Raw genomic sequence first — 26,453 nt, 5'->3', positions numbered from 1 at the left:
TACATATTTTTCATTTTTGGGGATTAAATAACTAAATCTGAGATGTCTTTGACAGTTACCAAGACATCACACAATGGATCACAGATTTTTGAAACCTCCAGTAGAGCAAGATCCAAACAATGATTACTGCAGTAGGTACAACAGCTCTTTGGCTGGTCTTGAAGAAAAGATTTCCTTCATACCCTTGTTCTGCACAGACATGTTGGCTGCACCAGCTAAACAATGGGTATGTAGAAACTCTACTCTCACTTAGAAAGATTATTTTTTGAAAGCAATTCTGCCCCCAAGTCCAGTAGACTGTATAACCCTAGAAAATATTCTCTTACTTTGAGCATTTCTGGGTTGAAGCACCATACATGAAGAGTGAACTGCTCCTGACTAGTCATGTCTCTCATAGAATCTGGCGTAATTCCATAACGTGGAGAACCTTTTATTTGCTGCACAATGTCTCCGATGAACTGAATTATGACGTTTCCAGTGATCGTTTCATGACCTCTTAGTTCAACCCATGAACCTCAGTGAACTGATATTTACCAGTATGGTGCTTATAGCTATTTACATCTACATACACATACATACTCTGCAAGATACCGTACAGTGTGTGGTGGAGCTTACCCTTTACCACAACTAGTTGTTTCCTTTCCACTTGCAGACAAAGTGAGGGAAAAACGACTGTCTATATGCCTCTGTATGAGATGAGCCCTCATTTCTTGCCTCTTATCTGCGTGGTCCCTATGTGAAATGTATGTTGGTGGCAGTAGGATTGTTCTGCAGTCTGCTTCAAACGTCGATTCTCTGAATTTTCTCAGAAGTGTTTATCGAAATTAATGTCTTCATCACTCCAAGGCCTTCCACTTGAGCACCTGAAGCAAATCCATAACACTTGTATGCTGATCAAGCCTACCGGTATCACAACTAGCAGCTTGCCTTAAAATGCTTTGATGTCTTCTTCCAATCTGACCTGGTGCAGATCCCAAACACTTGAGCAGTACTCAAGAATAGATCGCACTAGCATCCTATATGAAGCCTCCTTTACAAATGAACAACACTTTACTAAAATTTTCCCAATAAACCAAAGTCGACCATTCGCCTTCCCTACCACAACCCTCAATGTTCGTTCCATTTCATATCGCTTCACGTCATTACAACCAGATATTTAAACAACGTGACTGTGTCAAGCAGGACACTACTCATGCTGTACGCGAACACTACAGGTCTGTTTTTCTACTCATCCGCATTACCTCACAGTTTTCTACATCAAGAAACAGCTACCATTCTCGCACCGTCTAGAAATTTTGTCTAGGTCATCTTGTATCAACCTATAGTTATTTATCTTTGACACCTTCCTGTAAACCACAACGTCATCAGCGAACAACTACAGATTGCTACCAACCTTGACTGGCAGATTATTTATGTATACAGAAAATAGCAACTGTCTTATCACACTTCCCTGTGGCACTCCTGGTGTTACCCATCTCTCCGATGAACGCTCGCCACTGAGGACAACATACTGGGTTCTATTACATAATAAGTCTTTGAGCCACTCACATAGCTGGGAGCCTATTCCATATGCATGTAACTTTGTTAACAGTCTGCAGTGGGATAGTGTCGAATGCATTTTGGAAATCTATAAATATGGATTGCTTGTTGCTCTTCATCAATAGTTTGCAAACATTATGTGAGAAAAGAGCAAGCTGGGTTTCACACAAGTGATGCTTTCTAAAGCAATAATGGTTTGTGGACATGAGATTTGCGGTCTCTAGAAAATTTATTATATTCAAACTCAGAACATGCTCTACAATTCCGCAGCAAACCAATGTTAAGGATATTGGTCTGTACTTTTATGAGTCCGTTTTTTTACCCTTATTACATACAGCTGGCACCTGTACTTTTTCCTAGTCACTTGGCACTTTGTGCTGGTCGAGAGATTTGCGATAAATGCAAATTAAATAAGGGGCCTATGATGTAGAGTAATCTTTGTAAAACAGAACTGGGATTCCATTTGGACCTGGAGACTTATTTATTTTCAACTCTTTCAGCTGTTTGTCTATGCCATGGATACTTATTACTATGTCATTCATATGGGATTCCGTGCAATGGTCAAACAACAGTATGTTTGTACAATTTTCCTGCATGAACAATTTCTTAAATGTGGAATTCAAAACTTCAGCCTGCCTTTTGCTATCTTCTACTGCCGATCCATACTGGTCAACAAGTGACTGGACGGAAGCCTTAGCGACTTGCTTCGTGATTTTACTTAGGACCAGAATGTTTTTGGGTTCTCTGCCAGATCTTTAGCCAAGGTAAGACGGTGGTAGCTGTTGCATGCTTCACGCATAGATCTTTTCACTGACACACAAATCTAAGCTAATCTTTGCCTGTCATCATTCACACATCCTCTTTTGAACAGAAAGTGCAACAGCCTTTGCTTCCGCAGCATTTTCCAAATATCGTTATTAAACCACACTGGGTCTTTTCCGTCCTCCACCCACTTACTAATCACATACTTGTCCACAGCACGATTTTCAATCTGTTTGTGCTTTGCTCATAATTCATTATGGCCACCATTCTGGAACTAAATGAAGCAGTTCATTGTCTAAGTGAGATGCCAACACTGTTTATTTGCTCTTTCTAGCAGAAACACTCTCCTAGCCCTCTTGACTCGTTTATTAACTTTCGTAACCATAGTTGCTATGACGACATTGTTGTTGTTGTGGTCTTCAGTCCTGAGACTGGTTTGATGCAGCTCTCCATGCTACTCTATCCTGTGCAAGCTTCTTCATCTCCCAGTACCTACTGCAACCTACATCCTTCTGAATCTGCTTAGTGTATTGATCTCTTGGTCTCCCTCTACGATTTTTACCCTCCACACTGCCCTCCAATGCTAAATTTGTGATCCCTTGATGCCTCAAAACATGTCCTACCAACCGATCCCTTCTTCTAGTCAAGTTGTGCCACAAACTTCTCTTCTCCCCAATCCTATTCAATACCTCCTCATTAGTTACGTGATCTACCCACCTTATCTTCAGCATTCTTCTGTAGCACCACATTTCGAAAGCTTCTATTCTCTTCTTGTCCAAACTGGTTATCGCCCATGTTTCACTTCCATACATGGCTACACTCCACACAAATACTTTCAGAAACGACTTCCTGACACTTAAATCTATACTCGATGTTAACAAATTTCTCTTCTTCAGAAACGATTTCCTTGCCATTGCCAGTCTACATTTTATATCCTCTCTACTTCGACCATCATCAGTTATTTTACTCCCTAAATAGCAACACTCCTTTACTACTTTAAGTGTCTCATTTCCTAATCTAATCCCCTCAGCATCACCCGATTTAATTTGACTACATTCCATTATCCTCGTTTTGCTTTTGTTGATGTTCATCTTATATCCTCCTTTCAAGACACTGTCCATTCCGTTCAACTGCTCTTCCAAGTCCTTTGCTGTCTCTGACAGAATTACAATGTCATCGGCAAACCTCAAAGTTTTTACTTCTTCTCCATGAATTTTAATACCTACTCCGAATTTTTCTTTTGTTTCCTCTACTGCTTGCTCAATATACAGATTGAATAACATCAGGGAGAGGCTACAACCCTGTCTCACTCCTTTCCCAACCACTGCTTCCCTTTCATGCCCCTCGACTCTTATAACTGCCATCTGGTTTCTGTACAAATTGTAAATAGCCTTTCGGTCCCTGTATTTTACCCCTGCCACCTTCAGAATTTGAAAGAGAGTATTCCAGTTAACGTTGTCAAAAGCTTTCTCTAAGTCTACAAATGCTAGAAACGTAGGTTTGCCTTTTCTTAATCTTTCTTCTAAGATAAGTCGTAAGGTTAGTATTGCCTCACGTGTTCCAACATTTCTACGGAATCCAAACTGATCCTCCCCGAGGTCCGCTTCTACCAGTGTTTCCATTCGTCTGTAAAGAATTCGCGTTAGTATTTTGCAGCTGTGACTTATTAAACTGATAGTTCGGTAATTTTCACATCTGTCAACACCTGCTTTCTTTGGGATTGGAATTATTATATTCTTCTTGAAGTCTGTGGGTATTTCGCCTGTCTCATACATCTTGCGCACCAGATGGTAGAGTTTTGTCATGACTGGCTCTCCCAAGGCCATCAGTAGTTCTAATGGAATGTTGTCTACTCCCGGGGCCTTGTTTCGACTCAGGTCTTTCAGTGCTCTGTCAAACTCTTCACGCAGTTTCTTATCTCCCATTTCATCTTCATCTACATCCTCTTCCATTTCCATAATATTGTCCTCAAGTACATCGCCCTTGTATAAACCCTCTATATACTCCTTCCACCTTTCTGCCTTCCCTTCTTTGCTTAGAACTGGGTTGCCATCTGAGCTCTTGATATTCATACAAGTGGTTCTCTTCTCTCCAAAGGTCTCTTTAATTTTCCTGTAGGCAGTATCTATCTTACCCCTAGTGAGACAAGCCTCTACATCCTTACATTTGTACTCTAGCCATCCCTGCTTAGCCATTTTGCACTTCCTGTCAATCTCATTTTTGAGACGTTTGTATTCCTTTTTGCCTGCTTCATTTACTGCATTTTTATATTTTCTCCTTTCATCAATTAAATTCAATATTTCTTCTATTACCCAAGGATTTCTATTAGCCCTCGTCTTTTTACCTACTTGATCCTCTGCTGCCTTCACTACTTCATCCCTCAGAGCTACCCATTCTTCTTCTACTGTATTTCTTTCCCCCATTCCTGTCAATTGTTCCCTTATGCTCTCCCTGAAACTCTCTACAACCTCTGGTTCTTTCAGTTTAGCCAGGTTCCATCTCCTTAAATTCCCGCCTTTTTGCAGTTTCTTCAGTTTCAATCTGCAGTTCATAACCACTAGATTGTGGTCAGAATCCACATCTGCCCCTGGAAATGTCTTACAATTTAAAACCTGGTTCCTAAATCTCTGTCTTACCATTATGTAATCTATCTGATACCTTTTAGTATCTCCAGGATTCTTCCAGGTATACAACCTTCTTTCATGATTCTTGAACCAAGTGTTAGCTATGATTAAGTTATGCTCTGTGCAAAATTCTACAAGGCGGCTTCCTCTTTCATTTCTTCCCCCCAATCCATATTCACCTACTATATTTCCTTCTCTCCCTTTTCCTACTGACGAATCCCAGTCACCCATGACTATTAAATTTTCGTCTCCCTTCACTACCTGAATAATTTCTTTTATCTCGTCATACATTTCATCAATTTCTTCATCATCTGCAGAGCTAGTTGGCATATAAACTTGTACTACTGTAGTAGGCATGGGCCTTGTGTCTATCTTGGCCACAATAATGCGTTCACTATGCTGTTTGTAGTAGCTAACTCGCACTCCTATTTTTTTTTATTAATTATTAAACCTACTCCTGCATTACCCCTATTTGATTTTGTATTTATAACCCTGTAATCACCTGACCAAAAGTCTTGTTCCTCCTGCCACCGAACTTCACTAATTCCCACTATATCTAACTTTAACCTATCCATTTCCCTTTTTAAATTTTCTAACCTACCTGCCCGATTAAGGGATCTGACATTCCACGCTCTGATCCGTAGAATGCCAGTTTTCTTTCTCCTGATAACGACGTCCTCTTGAGTAGTCCCCACCCGGAGATCCGAATGGGGGACTATTTTACCTCCGGAATATTTTACCCAAGAGGACGCCATCATCATTTAATCATACAGTAAAGCTGCATGTCCTCGGGAAAAATTACGGCTGTAGTTTCCCCTTGCTTTCAGCCGTTCGCAGTACCAGCACAGCAATGTGGCGTGGGATTTTACATAAGATAACTTTGGACCTTCAACCATCTATGTAAAGACACATAAACAATGTTCTCCAGTATGTTACATTTGGAATGAAACAATGGCAGGAAGAGGTGACCAAGAAATAGCTTCTTATCTATATGATTATTTGATGAAACTGGCCAATGAAATTGTTGAGGTACACCTGTACAGCGATTCATGTACCGGACAAAACAGAAATATTTTATTGCCATCATGTTTCTGAGAGTAGTGGAAGAATTCATGATTCAGGGAAGACTTTTGGAAATCAACCATAAGTTTCTTAAAGTTGGACATACTCAGCTGGAAGCTGACTCAATTCACACAGCCATTGAGAAGACAAAGAAAACAACAACTGTTGAAGTAGAACTGCCAAGAGACTGGGCCAAATTATGCAAGGTTCCCCGAAAGCCACCCATAACTGCAATAGAGCTGGAGCAAAAGGACTTCTACAACTTTAAAGACCTGATGAGAATTCAAGAAAATTAACACAGAAAGGAATCCTATTGCTTGGAACAAGATAAAATGGATGAAGTATCACTCAGGTATGTCGGGAATTGTCTCCTACAAACACAGTTGCTCCTCAGAAGAACCATTCTAGATGATAGATCTGAACAGAAAGAAAACTCGATGCTTGTCTATGCCCAAACTTGCACCTATTTCTGATGCAATTAATTCTGGATGAATCCTGTGGATCACAATTCTTCCTCCCCTTCCACTGAACTTCCTTGTTTCATTGCCAGGCTGCTGTTGAATTAGATCAATTCCTTCAATCCTTGAAGATTTCTTAACTGTCTTTTGTACAGCTATATTCCCTCCATCATTGCTTTCATCACTACTTTTGCTACCATTTGGAACATATTCATCAGAATCTTCAAATAAATCTTCATCAGAACTTGAAATCACGTCTACCAATAATGATGAACATGCATTTCCTTCTGTACTGGTACTGGGATGATCTTAAAGCAAATAAAAATGAAATAAATTTAAAAGGCAGTAGATGATATTTTAGATCGGCATTAAGTAGAGATACCAGTCAATTTACGGTCTTGTACTGGAAAAATTAGAGATAAATGCTCGTGATACCAGTTTATTTTAGCAAACTTACCTTCAAGGCAAAGTGATGGCTTTAGCGGTGATATTTCAGATGCAGTTTGTTCCTCAAGCTCTTCCTTATCGCCTCTGTGAAACATGTTTGTGCCCACCGAGACTGTCTAGACTCCTCACTAACAATGAGCCGAATGGTAACAGGAATTTTTAAAGGAACAACTCTTATTATTGTGTATTCCCACCAGATTTAGGTCCAATGTCACAGCACTGTTTCAGTTGTTGAAACCATCTGTTAGTAAAAGGCCAATTGGAAACTTGATAAAACACTTTGGGGCTTACAACTTAAAACCCCAGTATCTCTCATCCTATGTGGCTTAGACATTGACCATTTTAATATAATGAAGAGCATATGGTGTACACCAATAAAACCAGTGCTGACAAATATTGACATTGGCCCTTTTAGAACCAAGCCACAGATTTATCTGGTCCCCTAACAAAGATATTGCAAACCAAAAAATGAAAAAAATTCAAAAAATCTGTTTTTTTAATAACGTATTTTGTAAGTGCAAGCTTCTCGCCATTGATACTCTAAAAAGTAACTTTGGAAAAATACCTTTGGAACCAATAACTTTGAACCATTAAAAATATATTAAGGAATACAATCAGTTAGGTGATCATGGTTTTAATTTATAGTCCATTGTGTGCGTAACTATGTGCTTCTTGTCTGAAAGGTCTGGAGCAACTCATTACTGAATAATTTAAAAACCGCAGATGATTGTAAATGCAAAAAAATGCTTGTGGCTGTTTCTAAATGATAACCAATAAAAATATTTTTGAGTCTACCAAACATGAGGGAATTCACCCAACGAATATCAATTTTTTGTGAGATGGTCAAGCAACCAGTAGCTGGTCCACTTGGAATGGATTGACCCATCCTCATGTTTGTGTATTCTGCTGGTTAAGCATTGGGTAGAATTGTTCAAGCCTTGTATCTGCTCTGTTGGCAGTGTATTCTGAATCGTCCCCCTTAGTGTCCAGTCGAACCAGACACTGAGGTGGTGGAATTGTAATGTTTGTAACATAATTTATCTGCAGTGTTGATGTTTGTGCAGTTGTTACAGTCTATGTTTTTAAATAGTTTTCAAATTTAAAACCCATGCCATACTGATATAAGCTAAGACTGGTAATAAATACTGATTGTTAACTTCTCTTTTTGTAGGACATTGTAATTTTGGCTTTGAAACACCTATTCATTTTACCATGAGCACTCTTCTTATTACTTTTAATTTTTTTATTTTGGATCTCAATAGGTATTGAATAGCCATGAATGTAACATATAAACTTGAATCAGTGTACGTAATCAGGGTGATTCTTCAGGAAAATCTGGAATTCTCGAGGAATTACATTTTACCTGAAAAAAATAAGAGAAATCTACGAACTTTTAGGAATTTCATAAAATTTTGCAGAATTCTGTGTTTGTCATGAAGCATTGAAATTTAATTTTATTGACTTTTGTAAATCACAAATTTTAGAATACTTAATATTTCAAAGTGTGTTAATTATATGAATATTATTCCACATAAATTATCTGTGTTAAACTGCAGTTTATTGTTTATGGTTGGTGTACCTCAACTGAGAGGAAAGAAAGAAAAGTCATTAATGTGCTTTATGGTTAGCAATCCATTTGTGTTACCCCATCAGTGGATGGGAGGGGCAAGGGGGCACTTACCTCCTCCTCCCCCCTTTCAAAGTTAAGGCTAGAGGAAATACGGTTTCTGCCAACCCCGATTCACTTAGACGTGTACATAATTCAGAAAAGAAATTAAAGGACTTAAGGGATCTCCTTCCACACATCAATGTAAGCAGTTGTCCATTCTACATGCAGTTCATCAATCACCTGAGAGCCAATACAGAGACAGATGAAAGAGATAAACAGATATCCTACAAAGGGAAGTATGAGGATGGTGATGACGGAAACGGGTGATATATTTTTTTCTCTCCCCTTTTACAGTATCAACCGTAGTGTAATGCAAATAATTTGTATGATATTAAGAATTGTGAATAAATTTTCCCCCATGATTACGAGACCACACAGTGTTTTCATGATTTACGGTGATAAAATGTGATTTTGGGAACATGTAAGAGTTGCTATCAGTTATTAAATTCTAGAGGAATGAATAAAGTGATTTAATTAATGAGTACAAGGACATATTTATCTTAAAATTACCTGTTTCTGGTTATTCAGTGTACCTGACCCTCATGTCCAAAGGGCCAATTTCAAATAATTTAAGAGAGTTCTTGATTTTAAAAAAGGCCAATGTCTTAAGTCCTTTAATTTTGAGGCTTAAAGTTCTAGAAATTTATTATTTCAAAATAAGCATTAGTTAAGATGATTTACTATAATGATAGTAACAAACAACCCAAAATATACTGTCAATAGTTGTCAGAAAATGACAGAAAATATTAATGATATGAATATAATAGAAGGAAACATTCCACGTGGGGAAAAAAATATATCTAAAAACAAAGATGATGTGACTTACCAAAACGCTGGCACGTCGATAGACACACAAACAAACACAAACATACACACAAAATTCAAGCTTTCGCAACAAACTGTTGCCTCATCAGGAAAGAGGGAAGGAGAGGGAAAGACGAAAGGATTTGGGTTTTAAGGGAGAGGGTAAGGAGTCATTCCAATCCCGGGAGCGAAAGACTTACCTCAGGGGGAAAAAAGGAAACTCTTTGCCTCTGTATATGTCTGCTTGTGTCTGTATATGTGTGGATGGATATGTGTGTGTGTGCGCGCGAGTGTATACCCGTCCTTTTTTCCCCCCGAGGTAAGTCTTTCCGCTCCCGGGATTGGAATGACTCCTTACCCTCTCCCTTAAAACCCAAATCCTTTCGTCTTTCCCTCTCCTTCCCTCTTTCCTGATGAGGCAACAGTCTGTTGCGAAAGCTTGAATTTTGTGTGTATGTTTGTGTTTGTTTGTGTGTCTATCGACGTGCCAGCGCTTTGGTAAGTCACATCATCTTTGTTTTTAGATATACAGAAAATATTAAGACGCTTATAACTTAAAACAAAGATTCTTGACATTGGCCCTTTTAGAATCATGCCACAGAAATATCTGAAAATTACACACTCAACATGCCTTTTTGATATCAAACTTCAGTATAAATTTCAACTCTTGAGATTCAATGGGAAGTTATAAAAAAGTTACAAATATGAATCAAAAAGATTTTTTAGCATCTGCAATACCAGGAGTAATGGATAAAGTGTATCAGTTACATAATTTAAACATATCTATGTTCACTTAAAAAAAGGAGAAGAAAAAGAAGAAGAAGAAGAAGAGAGAGAGACAATTCATTACAATATCTTGTTCTCACCTTATTTGTTTTTACTACGAGGGTCGGTCAAAAAGTAATGCCTCCCATTTTTTTTCTACTTAAAGAAATTAAGTTAAGTGAAAAATTTGAATTTGGCGCCATTCCTCAAACCTTCTTCTGCAATCCACTGCAGTAGTAACTTTCTGTGTCAACAGGTGGCAGCACAGCAGAAGTTTGTAAGATGGCCGACATCGATGTTCGTTTGAGACAGCGTTGTGTGATTGAATTCTTGAATGCAGAAGGTGAAACGCCCATACGCATTCATGAAAGACTGAAGAAGGTGTATGGTGTTGTGACAGTGGATGTCAGCACTGTTAGACGATGGGTTCGTCGTTGTAAGGAAGCTGAAGGGCAAACACCGTTGACTGACGAAAAGCGGAGCGGCAGGCCGGTGAGTGCAGTGACTCCACACAACATTCAGCAAGTTGATGACATCATTCGTGGTGACCGTCGGGTGACTGCAGATGAAGTGTGTCGCATTATTTCTCTTAGTAAAGGCAGTGTGATCACGATTATTAAACAATTGGGGTACTCAAAAGTTTGTGCACGGTGGGTTCCAAGAATGTTAACCGATCAGAATAAAGAGGCAAGGAAAACAATAGCCTCCCAACACTTGCAGCGCTTCCGTTTGGAGGGAGATGAGTTTCTGAAAAAAATTGTGACCGGGGACAAAACATGGGTGCATTTTTTTGAACCCGAATCAAAGAGGCAGTCAATGGAGTGGCGTCACACAAGCTCGCCGAGGAAGAAAAAATTCAAAACTGTGCGATCGGCAGGGAAAGTTATGGCAACAGTTTTCTGGGATACAGAGGGTGTGATTCTGGTTGATTTTTTGGAGCAGGGATGCACAATAAATTCTGTTCAATACGTCACAACCCTCAACAAACTTAAAGCACGTCTTCAGCGAGTTCGCCCAACAAAATCAATGGCAGATGTTCTTCTTTTGCATGACAATGCAAGACCACACACCAGTCGTCACACCTCTGACGAGATTGTCAAAATTGGATGGGAAGTTTTGCCTCATCCCCCATACAGCCCTGACCTGGCACCATCAGACTTCCATCTGTTCGGGCCACTAAAAGAAGCTCATCGTGGGATTCATTTTGAAGATGAGGAGGCCGTCAAAACATCCGTGCGTCAATGGCTTAGGAAGCAGAGCTGTGATTTTTACCGTGCTGGGATACATGCCCTTGTTCAAAGATGGACCAAAACTGTAGAGATGGGCGGAGATTACATTGAAAAATGACAAAATGATCCTCAATGTTGTGGTTTTCAACCTATGTAATTGCATTTAAATTTCCTGACAATTAAACGTAGAAAAAAAAATAGGAGGCATTACTTTTTGACTGACCCTCGTACATTGTTCACTGAACAACAGAGAAATTCCTTCGCTCCGTTTGGGCATTACATTAAAAGTTTACCCAGTTGCAGCTGTAAATTCCAGGGGAGACAGCTTCTTCAGTACATTTTTAACCTGCATCCAGACTTGATCCTTTTCAGATTTTTTAAACTAGGTCTTCAGTTCTTGTGGGTGGTAAAATGTAACAAGCACGTCTTGGTTTTACAATCAATATTATCAACTTCAGCACTCCGCCACTGTCCACCATAAATATAAGCCACTATGTCCTTATTTTCAAGTGTCAGTGCTGCAAGTTTTCCACATCGATGAAGTTCACTATAAGGGGATGCTGACATGAACTTACACATGAGCAAGATATGTGACTGAGGAACACTATGTGGTCATAAGTATGCAGACAACCCCAAAAACATATATTTTTCATATCAGGTGCATTGTATATCAGCGGCCTCGGTAATCATTAGACAACATGAGAGAGCGCAAGGGGGCGCTCTGCGGAACTCACGGACTTCAAATGTGGTCAGGTGATTGGGTGTCACTTGTGTCATACATCTGTACGCAAGATTTCCACATTCCTAAACACTCCTAGGTCCACTGCTTCCGAGGTGATAGTGAAGTGGAAATGTGAAGGGGCATGTACAGCACAAAAGTGTACAGGCTGACCTTGTCTGTTGAAACACAGACTGCCGACAGTTGAAGAGGGTCGTAACGTGTAACAGACAGACATCTATGCACACCATCACACAGGAATTCCAAACTGCATCAGGATCCACTGCAAGTACTATGACAGTTAGGTGGGAGGTCAGAAAACTTCGATTTCATGGTCGTGGGGCTGCTCATAAGCCACACATCACACCAGCAAATGCCAAACGACGCCTCACTTGATGTAAGGAGCGTAAACATTGGACGACTGAACAGTGGAAAAGCGTTGTGTGCACTGGCGAATCATGGTACACAATGTGGCAATCTGATGGCAGGGTGTGGGTATGGCAAATGCCCAGTGAATGTCACCTACCAGCATGTGTAGTGCCAACAGTAACATTGTTGTTTTGAATGGCACTATCACAGTACAGACCTAGATTTATGTTTTAAGCACCTTCTTGCTTCCCACTGTTGAAGAGCAATTCGGGGATGGCGATTACATCTTTCAACACGATCGAGCACCTGTTCATAATGCATGGCCTATGACGGGGTGGTTACACAAAAATAATATCCCTGTAATGGACTGCGTGCACAGAGTCCTGACCTGAATCCTATAGAACACCTTTGGGATGTTTTTGACTGCCAACTTCGTGCCAGGGCTAACCGACCAACATCGATACCTTTCCTCCGTGAAGAATGGGCTGCCATTCACCAAGAAATCTCCCAGCACCTAATTGAACATATGCCTGCAAGAGTGGAAGCTGTCATCAAGGCTAAGGGTGGGCCAACACCACTGTGAATTCCAGAATTACTGATGGAGGGTGCCACGAACTTTTAAGTCATTTTCAGCCAGGTGTCCGGATACTTTTGATCGCATAGTGTACAAAACAAAGAAAAGACAGGGTGCCTTTAATCTTCTGACAAGTGTTGGATCTTTCTTCCAAGACAATGGCAGTGAGTTCTTGTATTTCCTCACAATTTACAAAAACATTTGCAATCCCTTTTACCAGTTCTTTACAGAATTTAAACATTTCTTGAAGTGTCAAGATCTGGTTCTCATAGGTCTTCTGCAGACTAGCTTTTATGACAGCTAACTTTTTTGTACCACTGACACCATCCACACGCATTCTTCCCATGGCATGATGCAAAAAAGTGCCATTCTGCATGAAGTCGACAGTCTTCTTTGTGAAAGGAGAAGTTAAAAAATTTTTTGTTTGTATATTGGCTCGCAGCACCATCGCAGAAGTAGATCTGTTTGTTTATAGAAGAGTGGTGCTGTTTTATGTAGTTTCTTAATTGCAGCTGAAAAGTATGCACTGCTGTCACATTGTGGTCAATGTAGTCTCCTCTGAAACAAAAACTGTGGATCTTTAGTTTACCTTGATCTTTATATTAGAACACAAATGGATGAGCTGTGGCCTGTTTGTTTATCCCATGGTGCCCTTGTACTTGATCTTGAATTATAATTGAATTTTATTTGATCCTGTATGATTACATGGTGTACAGTGAACGTGCATGTAATATAGGACATGTCAAAAATACAAAAACCCTCCATTATCACATACTTCCTAACTATTCTAACATCTTGAACAACAAAGGAATAGTTTTCAGAAAAGTTGGCAAGAACTAAGTATTCATCAACTGCCAAAGTTTGCTTTTAGCTTTTAGCAGAAATTTACCATGAGCTTTGACAGTAAAATAATGGATTTTCAGATTTTCAAGGTTAGGTACCAACACTTCAAAAAAAACTATTCTTGTTGTTTTGTAATTGTCACAATTTCCGTTCTGCCTTGTGTAACCCATTGCTTTTATTCTATACTGTCAGGCATCAAACTGTCTTCTGATTCTACAAATATGTCAAGTAAAGCCTGTTTGTCTGGACAATCTTGACATTTCTCCATGATCAAACAACTATAACTGTCAATATTGCAAACCAGAACTTCCAAAAGGTCTTTGTAGTCAACTCTAAGATAGGTCCAATATTTTCACCAACTTTATATTCTGGCGATACAAACAAACATAAACATTATGGGAGCTAGATACCCCAGCAACAATACACCATGTCAGTATCAACTCACAAAATTTCGACCTTCCAACTTTAATGTCACAATTTTCTTTTTTGAATTCTCAGTGAACAGTTCATTTAAATTGCGCAATATTTATCTTTTTTGTCTCTGCTTCTTAGTACCATTTTCTTCCACAGAAACACAATCTTTTCTTCCAGGCATCAAATGGCTGTTATTGTCATCTTCATAAAACCTAATAACTTTTTCAATCCTGTTTGCATCTATGACATTAGATGCAGTTTTCTTTTGTAGCACTGGTGAAACTCTCTGCAGCTTTACTTACTAACTGCACTGTTAATTTGACCAATGTTCTGACTCATTAAATGTCACTAACTTTTGCTCAACTCCAAGAATTTGGTAGTAAACTGGTAATTTTAACTTTTTTCTCTTTGTTTGAAATATGACATTTAGTTTTTAGCTTTTCTATCAAATCATTATATTCGCTCCGAGAATTTTTAGAACTTCCATCTGGTTTCATGCAACTTTTCTTCTGACAACAGTTGCCACTTTTTCAATTTTTGCAATCAATGCAAATGTACTTTTTTCTTCACTTAGTTTTCTTGTTTTACTGGTAGGTGATGCACCTAGGATTTTACAAGGTAAATCTACTTTTTTCATAGTTTCTCTTGAGTCACAAAATTCTTTATCTAAACTATCACCATCCCCTCCTTTGTTAATGACAAATATCTTTGAATAACATGTTGGACACAATGACTTTCCTGGTATTTTATTGATAAAAAGGCTTTTATTTTCAAAATAATGATCAAATGTTATTTCTTTCAGAACTTCTGTTATTGGCTTCTTATGTTTCTTGAAAGGGTCCAAGCAAGACAGGCTAAAAAGGTTTTGAAATTTCTTTAAGTATTTAAATTCACTGTACTTGAAAGTTGAGTTAACCTCTGAGCTAACTCGTAAATAAAACACTCTTTCTTCTTCACTGTAATCTCTAAATAAAGCAATGTCTTAAGGAAACACTCCACACACTTTTATGGCAGGCTTTATTAATAAGAACACCTGTAGAACACTGAGACTCCACTGTTAAACTGCACACTTCAAGAGCTCATTGTTAACAGATGTTGGTGGAAGGGGAAAGACAATGCACAGACTTGTACCAACTTGTCTGTAAGCCTATACAGAGTTGCAGATACTATCCGCTAGCCTGCTGAAACATTCTGCAGAGGACTATTTCAATAAATAATCATTCATTACTTTAGTTTCATGTATTTTTTCATGTGTTTAAATTATATAATTGATATACTTTTTTCATTAGTCCCATCGAATCTCGAAGTTTTACTTTATACTGAAGTTTGATATCATAAAGGTCTATTAAATGTGTAATTTTCAGATTTTTATCTGACCCCCCCCCCCCCCCCCCCCAAAAAAAAAGATGCAAAGATGGAAAAAAGTGTAAGCTTCTCACCATTGATACTCTACAAAAAAGCAACTATACTGCGTAGAGCAATAGCACAAAAAAATATTAAGGCTGAGAAATTACTCCTTCTTTAGAAAAATACAGTTCAAAAATGAGTTTTTTAATCTGTAACCAATAACTTTGAGCCATCAAAATATATTAAGGAACAAATGCAGATAGGTGACCATGGTTTTAATTTATAGTCCAGTGTGTACTGAACTAAATACTTCTTTATTTGTAAGGTCTGGGGAAATTTTTTAAATTATTCAATAATTTGAATAATTTAAAAAACTGCAGATGCTTGTAAATGCAAAAAAACTAGTTGCAGACTGAAACAAAAATGGTCAGTTTTTAAATGACAAACAATAAAAAAAATTTAAAAATGTTTTTGAGCCCACTAAACATTAGGGAATTCACCCAACAAATATGAAATTTTTCTGACATGGTCGAACAACCAATTTTTTTTTTTTTCCTGGATCACTTGGTATAGAATGACCTGGATGTAAAGAGTCTATGTAACATCACTCTCATTAGACCGATGATGACACACACAGCCCTAATACATCTGCGTGGCCTGCAGGCCATACAGAAGAAGGTCCTACAAATAATATGAGACACTTCATAATACACATACAATATTGAAGTGCACAATGGATTCCACTTTGAGACCTTTGTGGAGGTATTTGAGAAACTCACAACATAACTGGATAGAAAGTTGAGACATTTGAACGACCCCTTCATCTTCAATCTGGGGAACTACAATCGTAACCACAGGCGGAAGCCTAAAAGGCCAAGAACACTTTTCCTTAGGGATTGGTAAATGTCTACGAGGAGCTTAAACTGAGCATGCAGACGACGCAATATGGTGTAGTCGTCTTATCACAGAAAATCTGACTTGCACCGCCAGCTGCGCTTAGTTTACCACCTGGCTTTGACAGAAAAGTCAAACACACCTAAATGCAAACAAAACCCACATGACTTTCTACACCATTTTATAATCAAACTGACCTCTCTAGTGATGATCTTGGTTTGTTACATGGAATGAGGATGTTGCAGTTGGCTCAAGAGATATCGTCAGTGCCTAAATGCAATGGTCACTATACAATGATAGACCTCTCACTCCTTGAGTTTCAATTTTCCTGAAATTTGCTGCAGGGGTAGATTTATCCTAAAAATGAATCTGTGCAAAATTTTAAATCATTAGCTTAAGTATATGAGAAACAGTGGTCTTCTGTTTGGATGGCTTTTCGAAAAACGTGCATGAAAATGAACAAAACCCACTGTTTGAATCTCTTTCATTACAAGACAAAAGCATGTATGAAACTCTTACCTTCAGGTCCAGGGTAACTTTTGGATATGAATCAAAAAACTACAGTGCGATAGAATGTAAAGAATTTTTTGAACCAGCATAATGCAATAAAGTGACCCAAAAAACCTGCAGAGAAAAATTCACAGATTTTTTTATCCTCTTTGGAGTCAGATATCTCAGGAAGATAAAATGCAAAGGAACTACAACTTGGCACATTTGTTGACAATGCCTGGGATGCGATTCTATTGGCATATCTTCCTGCTTAGTCCATTATTTTTGATTATACTCAATCACAAACAGGGCATTGAATTTAAAATTACAATAAATGAGCCAAGTTCAGTATAAAACGATAATTGGATCCTTTTATCACCCACAAGCCTCATCTCCTGATGTAGCTGAAAACTTTAGAGAAAATCTCAGTTCACTTGTCTGTAAGTTCCCCAATCATCTGTAATCATCAGTTAATATTTTAATCATCCAACAATTAATTTGGAACATTACAGTTTTGTTAGTGGTGGGTCGAAATAAGACATCCTGTGAAACTCTGCTAAATGCCATCTCTGAAAACTAACTAGGACAGAGAGTTAGGAAGCCCACTCATGATGGAAATATACTGCCTCTAATGGCAACAAATAGACCTGACTTCTTTGAGGATGTCCACAACAAAATGACCATGACATGGTTGTAGTGACAATGACTGGCACAGCACAAAGGACAATTAAAATAAGCAAAGAGATACATATGTTCCGCAAATTAGATAAAATATCACTAGCGTCGCATCTCAATGATGAATTTGAAACTTTCAGCACAAGGGAGGAGCACGTAGAGCAATTATGGATCAAGTTTAAAAGAATAGTTGACAATGTACTGGATAGATACGTACCCAATAGAACAGTTCATAATGGGAGGAACCTCCCTGGTATAAAGTCACTGTAGAGAAACTTCTAAAGAAATAGATATTACATCATAAACAAAGCATAGGGGTACAGATAGAGCGATGCTGTAAGAAACGCATTTGGCCACCACGACAGCAATGCACAATGCCTTCAATGACTACTGTAGAAAATAATATCACGATATTTCACAGAACCAAAAGAAATTCTGGTCATACATAAAGGCTGTTAGTGGCACCACAGTTATTTTCAGTTCCTAGCAAATGAGACAGGAACTGAAATTGAGGGTAGCACAGCAAAAGCTGAAATGCTCAACTCCATTTTCAAACGTTCATTTACAGAGGGAACCCACAAGAGTTGTCCCAGTTTAATCCTCATACCACTGAAAAGATGGATGAAATAAGTATTAGTGTTAGTGGTGTTAAGAAATAGCTGAAATCATTAAAATTGAACACAGCTCCAGTGCCTGATGGAATCCCTGTCAGATTCTACACTGAATTTTCAGCTGAGTTAGCCCCTCTTCTAACTATAATCTATTGTATTGTAGCTCACTCAACAAAAAACTGTGCCCAGTTCTTCGACAAAGGCACAAGTCAAACCCACCTACAAGAAGAGCAGTAGAAGTGATTCACAAAACTACCATCCAATATCCTTGACATCAATTTGTTGTAGAATCTTATAAGATATTCTGAGCATAACATAATGAGGTATGTAGAACAGACTTACCTCCTCCATGCCAGTGGCCATGTGAAATTCAACTCGCACTTTCCTCATGACATACTGCAAGCTTTGGATCAGGGCAACCAGGTAGATGCAGTATTTCTTGATTTCCAAAAAGCATTTGACTCAGTACCACACCTACACTTATTGTCAAAAGAACGATCACAGGAGGTGCCACTAACTGTGGTGCCACTAACAGCCATTATGTATTACCAGAATTTCTTTTGGTTCTGTGAAACATCATGTGATAATATTCTCTACAGTAGTCATTGAAGGCATCGTGCGTTGCTGTGTTGATGGCCAAATGCATTTCATTCAGCATCGCTCTATCTGTACCCCTATGCTTTCTTTTATACCTATTATGAAGTACTCTCTGTTTCTTTAGAAGTTTCTCCACAGTGACTTTATACCATGGAGGTTCCTCCCATTATGAACTGTTCTACTGGGTACATATCTATCCAGTGCATTGTCAACTATTCTTTTAAACTTGAGCCAGAACTTGTGAGTTCATTGAGGCCTTTTTGGTAGGGAGGGCATAGCATGTTATCTTGGATGGAGAGCCATCATCAGATGTAGAAGTAACTTCAGGTGTCCCCCAGGGAAGTCTGTTGGGACCCTTGCTGTTCATGTTGTACATTAACGACCTTGCAGAAAATATTAATAGTAAAATCAGGCTTTTTTTTTTTGCAGATGATGCAGTTGTCTACAATGAAGTACTATCTGAAAGAAGCTGCATAAGTACTGAGTCAGATCTTGATAAGATTTCAACAGGGTGCAAGAGGTTGGCAACTTGCTCTAAATATTCAGAAATGTAAAATTTTGAAAAATGAAAAAAAAAAAAAAAAAAAAAAAAAAAAAGTGATATTGTATGACTATAATATCAATGAATCACTGTTGGAATCAGCCAACTCATACAAATACCTGGCTTTGACACTTTGTAGGGATATGAAATGGAATGATCGCACAGGTTCAGTCGTGGGTAAAGCAGGTGGTAAACTTCGGTTTACTGGTGGAATACTGGGGAAGTACAATCAGTCTACAAAGGATATTGCTTACAAATCACTCGTGTGACTGGTTCGAGAATATTGCTCAACTGTGTGGGACTCGTACCAGGTAGGACTAGCAGGGGATATTGAACGTATGCAAAGAAGGGCAGCAAGAATGGACACGTTTGTTTAATCCATGGGAGAGTGTCAGAGAGATACTGAAGAAACTGAACTGGCAGCCTCTTGAAGATAGACGTAAACTATCCGGAGAAAGTCTGCTAACACTGTTTCGAGAAATTGCTTTAAGTGATTGCTCTAGGAATATGCAACAACCCCCTACATATTGCTCACACAGGGATCGTGTGGATAATATTAGAATAATTACAGCATACACAGAGACAATCATTCTTCCCATGCTCCATGCATGAATGGAACGTGAAGAAACCATGATAACCGGTACAATAGGGTGAACCCTCTGCTATGCACTTCACACTTGTTTGCAGAGTACAGACGTAAATGTATTAAGTAAGGTTCAAACTTTGGGATTTGCTTGCTTTCACCACACCATTGTCAAAGAGCTTCTCAAACATAGGGCCGCAGTTTCCAACATATTGGGTATTATGAGCTCAAATTTTGCATGAGTTAATTTTTATGGTACATGTGAACCCATGGTAAATTTAAACAAAATCAGAAATGGAAGGGTGGGAAACGTTTGAAAAATGTGATCACTTGGGATGGAATGATCCACTAGCATTTTTCAAAACTGACAAATGATGATCGCCAACAGAAAAAATTATTTTCGTAATCAATATCACCACCAGAAAAAGTTTATTTTTGTAATGATTTAGCTGTAAGCTACTCTTTGGATGCATGTTTCTTCATTTATGTATATGTATTATGAAATGGATGAACGTAGTGTACCTGTAAGCTGGGACAATAATAAACATCATTATCATGTTCGCGGTACATGCTGGTTGGGTGTTGATGGGCCCTCCCTTGGAGATATGGTGCAAGCCATGGAGAAGCACTGGCTGTGAAAATGCGTAGGAGACGACATGGGGATAAAAGAAAACATACATACTTACTCAGTTGGAATCTATTAAATAAGTAAGACCATTTATGAACTTAGACCTTATCAGTGCACTCATGATGTCCTGAATAATGAAGGAACTATGCAATGCATGGGTAACTGTAAACAAAAGTATAATACATGATACAATGTTTATGAGAAGCACTGTATTTTGAGAATTGGATGTTGGATTTATACTCTTAACTTCCAGCAGCAACTGTAGAACTTTGAGAAATTGAGTTCAATCAAAAGATATTGGCAAATGTGCGGAAATAATAAGGTAAGCATGATCGACTAATAGGAAGTCTTAGCTCCTGATCAGTCTTTACTTCACCACCTGATATCACAGTTAAGGGCAAGCAGGATATCGCACCCGAAACCACTACCTTCAAAAATCTTCTTGTCTACCACCTCCTAGACAGTACCACATTAATGAACATACAGAACCAGGTCCATCGACAGAGACCTGCATCCACTGAATCCAACAGAAAACTAACCCTGTCGTGGAGGTGATAGAAGAACTTTTTATCATGGTCACCACACAAGTGAAGGCATGGAGGGGCTCCATTGTTGTGGGTGTGCAATTGAGAGATGCACAGTGGAAAGGAAAGGAAGATTGGGTTTAAATCACTTCGACATCATGATCATTAGAGACAGAGCACACGGTTGGAGAGTGGCAAGGGTAGGGAAGGAAATCAGCCATATCCTTTCAAAGGAACCATCCCAGCATTTGCCTGGAGCCATTTAGTAAAATCACAGAAAACCTAAATCTGGATGGCCGGACACAGATTTGAACCATCATGCGAGTCCATTGTGCTGAGATAAGGAAAGACAAGAGACCACGATCTAATGGAAGGTATGTAGATGGCATTAAAAAACAATGTTGTAACAAGATGTCTGCTTGTGTCTGTGTGTGTGCGGATGGATATGTGTGTGTGTGTGTGTGTGTGTGTGTGTGTGTGTGTGTGTACCTGTCCTTTTTTTTCCCCCCTAGCGTGGGTCTTTCTGCTCCCGGGATTGGGGTGGCTCCTTTGACTCCTTGCCCTCTCCCTTGAAACCCACATCCGTTCGTCTTTCCCTCTCCTTCCGTCTTTCCTGATGGGGCGGCCGTTTGTTGCGAAGGCTTGAATTTTGTGTGTATGTTTGTGTGTCTATCGACCTGCCAGCGCTTTTGTTTGGTGGGTCACATCATCTTTGTTTTTTGAATATTTAAAAAGATTGTAATGCATGGAAAAGTGTAGAAAAGACATTTATCCAGCAGTCAATGTCAAATGGCTGATGTGTATAAATCACCATTCCACAGAGGAAAGCATCATGAGGAAATTTACCTGCTTTAGATAATGTAAATGTCTCTCTAGTGATCATTCTTTCTCTGTGCCTTCGTGACAATAGAAGTCCTGTGAAAAAGATGACAAGCATTTTTGGCTATTGCTTCATACACTGTATTTTACAGTTTTAGCAGACTCTGCTAGTCAACTTCATCAGCCTACCTTGGCATTCCAGTCAACTGTATCATCTCTAACGTTGACTTAGTAACATACAATTCCTGTAAGATATCTGTAACTGATTTCCCAAATTAGTTGAAATCTGTATTCAAGTCTAAGTACAAACTCACTCAGTTCTCTATGTTGACTCAGTCTGAAAGTTAAAAGGTTCTCAATATTGATGTAATCTACCTACACTTAAATGCCCTTGCATACACAGCTTAACAACAAAATATGTTAAATTCCTGGGGATTTTGGCCAACAGAGTACATGAAAAGCGAAAAACCGAACAAATAAAATGATTCATCAGGTTCCTCTACCAAATACTGATGAGCAAGCATGTAATAATTAACCAAATGCGCTATCAACAAAACTCATTCACGCTTCAAAAACAGAAGTTAGCTTACTCTTGCAGTAAAGTTTCCTTTCTATCCCATATAGGGATAGAAGGAGAAATTTCAGTGAAAATACAGTCATTGCTCTCCTCTCAGACAAAACACTGACGATGAGCAATGTGCAATAACATATCATTTGGTTTAATATATACAAATACACCTATCACGTTTCTTAAACTCTCTCGACAAGGCTCACAGCAGTGAATGGACTATTATGTGCCACAACACGTGAGCAAAACCGTGTAATTAAGTGACGTGGGATCATAGAAGAATGAATATAATAGTCACATGGTATTACATGCTACTTGTCAGACACTAATTACAGCATTCACTGAGGCTTTTATACGATTATTCTTTCCTGCTCCATATACGAATGGAACAAAATGCCACCATACCCTTCTCTGTGTTTTTGCGCACGATAGATGTAGATGTTTGGAATGGGATCTCTCTGCACTGCTTGTACTTCCATTTATGAGGAACAAGTATGCACAGTAACAAGAAAAGTAATCCAAACAAATTACAAGTTTACATGCACCTCAATTTTCTGCATCATGTGCTGAAAGTGATCATTAAAATTGGGAATGTTAGTGAGTCACATGTTGCAAACATAACTCTCCCGCCAACTCTGTACTAATAAGTAACTTAATGCTAAATGTGATGATGGTATCATTCACCTGTACCAATTAAAGCGTCAATTATTTATTTTATGCAATGTAACCATTACACAAATGTGTATCACCAGATGCACGAGTTTTCAGTTTTACTGATATTCCAGCACAATTTATGCCTACCATTTACTGACACTGTCTACTGCCTCTGTGATCTACTAGTTATTGTCAGTACCTGCTAATGGGAAGTTCTTGAATCTAATCTCCAGTGACCACCACGGATGTTTCCAGGTTGGGGAGTTCTGCAAAGCTCAGTTGAGTCCAAATTATGAAGCTGCCTCGCAAGTTTAGTATTGAAAGTGATAAACAAAAGCCTCTCAAATGGTGTCAGAATGAAAGATTTATAGCAGTCTAGAATCTACATGTCATCAGCGTAGTGTTACCAATAACGCAGCTAACCCTAAGCTGTGTGGCAGCTGAACATCATATGGATTTCACATTACATTATTTTGTTATTAACTCGTTGACTGTCACGAATCCACTCGTGGCGGATCTGTCACCCGCTGTGCCCGCCAGTGGCCCCACACCTGTCAACGTATTTGTATTAAAACACCAATCAATCCTGTTACGCAACTTGTAAATGGAGGCAGACACCAAGAAATTCTTCAAGCTTGTTTTTAACTCTACTTTTAATAGTTTCTGAACTTTTCATGCTTTCTGACAAATTACTAAAAACGTGTGCTTCTGAATAAAGGAAACTATTTTCCTGGTATTGAGTCTATGAACGTCAAGTTGTTGGTTCAAAAGGAGCACACACTGTTTACAAGTTTCATTAAAAATATACTGGGAAGCCACAGTTATTACTCGTAACTTTTTAAACAGGTAATGGGTTTGAATACACACATACATTACATGCTTTGAGACGTAATCCAAAAGTTGATGTTTACAACATTATCGACAGAAAGAGAGTGTGTGTGTGTGTGTGTGTCAGGATTTTAAAAGTTATAATCCCATGACAATGTGGCTGTCAACCTGTTCTGTTTTGTGTCCTTTTATATTTTATGCATAGGCTACTCGGAAGCCTTTACACTGATTCTGAGCTGCAAGTACTTACTACACAAGAAAAAGTGAGGACCTTAAGATGATATGGTGAGAAACACCATGCCATTACTTCTGTCAAATGACAGTTGATACCTTAACATTATAAATAGATGTTCTGCCAACCAATGCACTGCTGCAAGCTATTTTACAATGTTTATAATTTAATTTCATTGTGGAAAATAAAAACCTTAATACTAACAAGTCATGATCAGTTTTAAATTGCATAATTTTGTTTCATTATTAATTATGTTCAGAACATTCATCATAAACTTCTGGGAGGAATGACAGAAAAAACAACACAACATGCTGTAACATCAGTGTTATTATTCAGTGTGACCCTTTTCCATACAATTCCAGGACACTTTCTCTTTCTGACATTCACAGGGAACTCTTTACTTTGAAACAATGTGCCATTATCTGACATAAAGTGAAACGGCACTTAGAACAGAGCTAAGAAAGGAGTCATGTCACTGACTGGATAAATCATCAAGGTGAATATCTGCAGTCTTTGCAGAGCTACAGAATGATGCACAATCAAGTTCGAACTACACATATCAAAATGAGCATACAGCTCCCAGAAATGTGACATAACAGTATCTATTTATTACAACAAACTTCAATTCATTCCACTGAAAGTAACATGATTACGACCCCACTCAGCTTGTAGGGCTAATAACGATAGTATGTCCAGTACGTGTGAGTACATAGGCTATTAAGTTCAGATTTCAAAGGGACAAGGGAATTCTCCTAGAGAAGCTCATCGGTGTGGACACCAACAATTGATAGGTTCCCGTTAACTAAATTTTTAAGAACTCCTGTATCTTACAAGATGAAAACAACGATTAAAACTAAATATGAAAGGGGCTTACACAAACGTAACTGCTCAGATTATAAAGCAATGGAAAGACAATTATACAGATCATGGTATTTGTTATGATTTACAACAAATATCTGTTCTTTAGTTAGAAGATCCGCAGAATTAATTAGATATTACTGAAGTGTTGCAGTGCAATCACACATTAGACTATATCCTCCACCGTTATTTTAACATGGAGTAACTTACTCTTTTTACAGGCGATGCCATTGTACATAGCGCGTTCGTTTGCAGCCTCAAAATTTGAGTTATCTGGAAACAACAAGGCATCCATCAGGTTCTGACGCGTTTTCGCTAACTTAAAGTTCCTTAAAATGTAAAGGTGTGTTTCTTACACTATGGAATAAAATACATTGGGTGCGTTTTCCACAAATTTTCGAGAGCAATACAACTATACAGGTTATGTGTTGTAATATAAGTATAAAGATTCTTCGTCTTAGCTGCATTAGTAAAACTGTCAACTTCACAAAAACTGAACAAAAACACGACACAAAAATATATGTATATAGAAACGTCGAGCATTCACACCTGCGGCCAGTCATTTCTTTTCCATTACTGAGACCAACACACATTTCAGGGTCAAAGTTATCAAGTCATTTTAATAAAACTTTCCTCTATCAATTATTGACCGACAAGAATGTAATAACCTGTTGCGTTATCCAACAATGCTTTCAACGAAACTCGTTTGTACTTCGAAAGCAGAAGTAACATACTTTTGCAGCATAGCCAACATAACCTGCAAAAAAGACATCTGGTGAAAAAAAGAGCGAAACGAAGCTAGTGGAAGATGGTTGCGGAAAAGTTAGATTGTACGAGAATTCTCCCATTTGTCCTCTTCGGATGTCCTTACTGTCTCGTGTATGGAAATGAGTGAAATGCGTAGCATTGTCGCTGTACACTATTCCTCAAAGTGTTATTTCGTGTAATTTGTAACTCGAGTTATTTCTAGTGCATTTTGGTAGAATGGTCTCTCAGATCCGATTTTACGCTCATTTTTTGCACTATTGCGACATATGCCATCACACTATAGTGGAATATATTTCTTTGGATAATTTTCAAAGCCGGAATCATTCATCGAGCCGAAAATTCTGTTCCAGTATAAGAACGCTTGCACACAGTAGACGCCGTAACAAAATTTGACAGCAGTGTTCGTACTGTCACGCTCGCTTAATCTCATGTTAATATAAGTAACAGGAACATACCGCAAGGAATTTGTCACTCGGTTCTCGGAATGTCGTGTTACTTAACGGGTGTGCGCAGAAATTTTTCCAAGCGGGGAGGAGGGGGGGGGGAACTGCCATTTTTTG

At 38.5% G+C, this 26,453-nt stretch overlaps 1 protein-coding gene across 3 annotated transcripts in view; it reads right to left on the bottom strand.

The window, feature by feature from the left end:
• LOC124551078 (zinc finger protein 490-like) overlaps positions 1-25,876 on the bottom strand; it is a 63,445-nt gene extending 37,569 nt beyond the window's left edge. For 2 of the 3 annotated variants that reach the window (XM_047126002.1, XM_047126003.1), the window contains exons 1-2: positions 25,675-25,871; positions 25,336-25,398 (exon numbers count right to left, since the gene is read on the bottom strand). Coding sequence is in view for 2 of the 3 variants with exons in the window: in XM_047126003.1 (XP_046981959.1) it covers positions 25,336-25,356 (21 nt within the window). In the remaining variant the exon portion in view is untranslated. Of the gene's footprint in view, positions 1-25,335; positions 25,399-25,674 lie in introns of all 3 variants that reach the window. The other variant, XM_047126004.1, reaches the window with a different exon arrangement.
• Positions 25,877-26,453: the final 577 nt, after the last annotated feature.

This window comes from Schistocerca americana, chromosome 9, assembly GCF_021461395.2.
Source record: "Schistocerca americana isolate TAMUIC-IGC-003095 chromosome 9, iqSchAmer2.1, whole genome shotgun sequence".
NCBI classification, from domain to species: domain Eukaryota; kingdom Metazoa; phylum Arthropoda; class Insecta; order Orthoptera; family Acrididae; genus Schistocerca; species Schistocerca americana.
The sequence above is the reverse complement of the archived record's forward strand: the minus strand, read 5'-3'. Positions and strand labels throughout refer to the sequence as shown.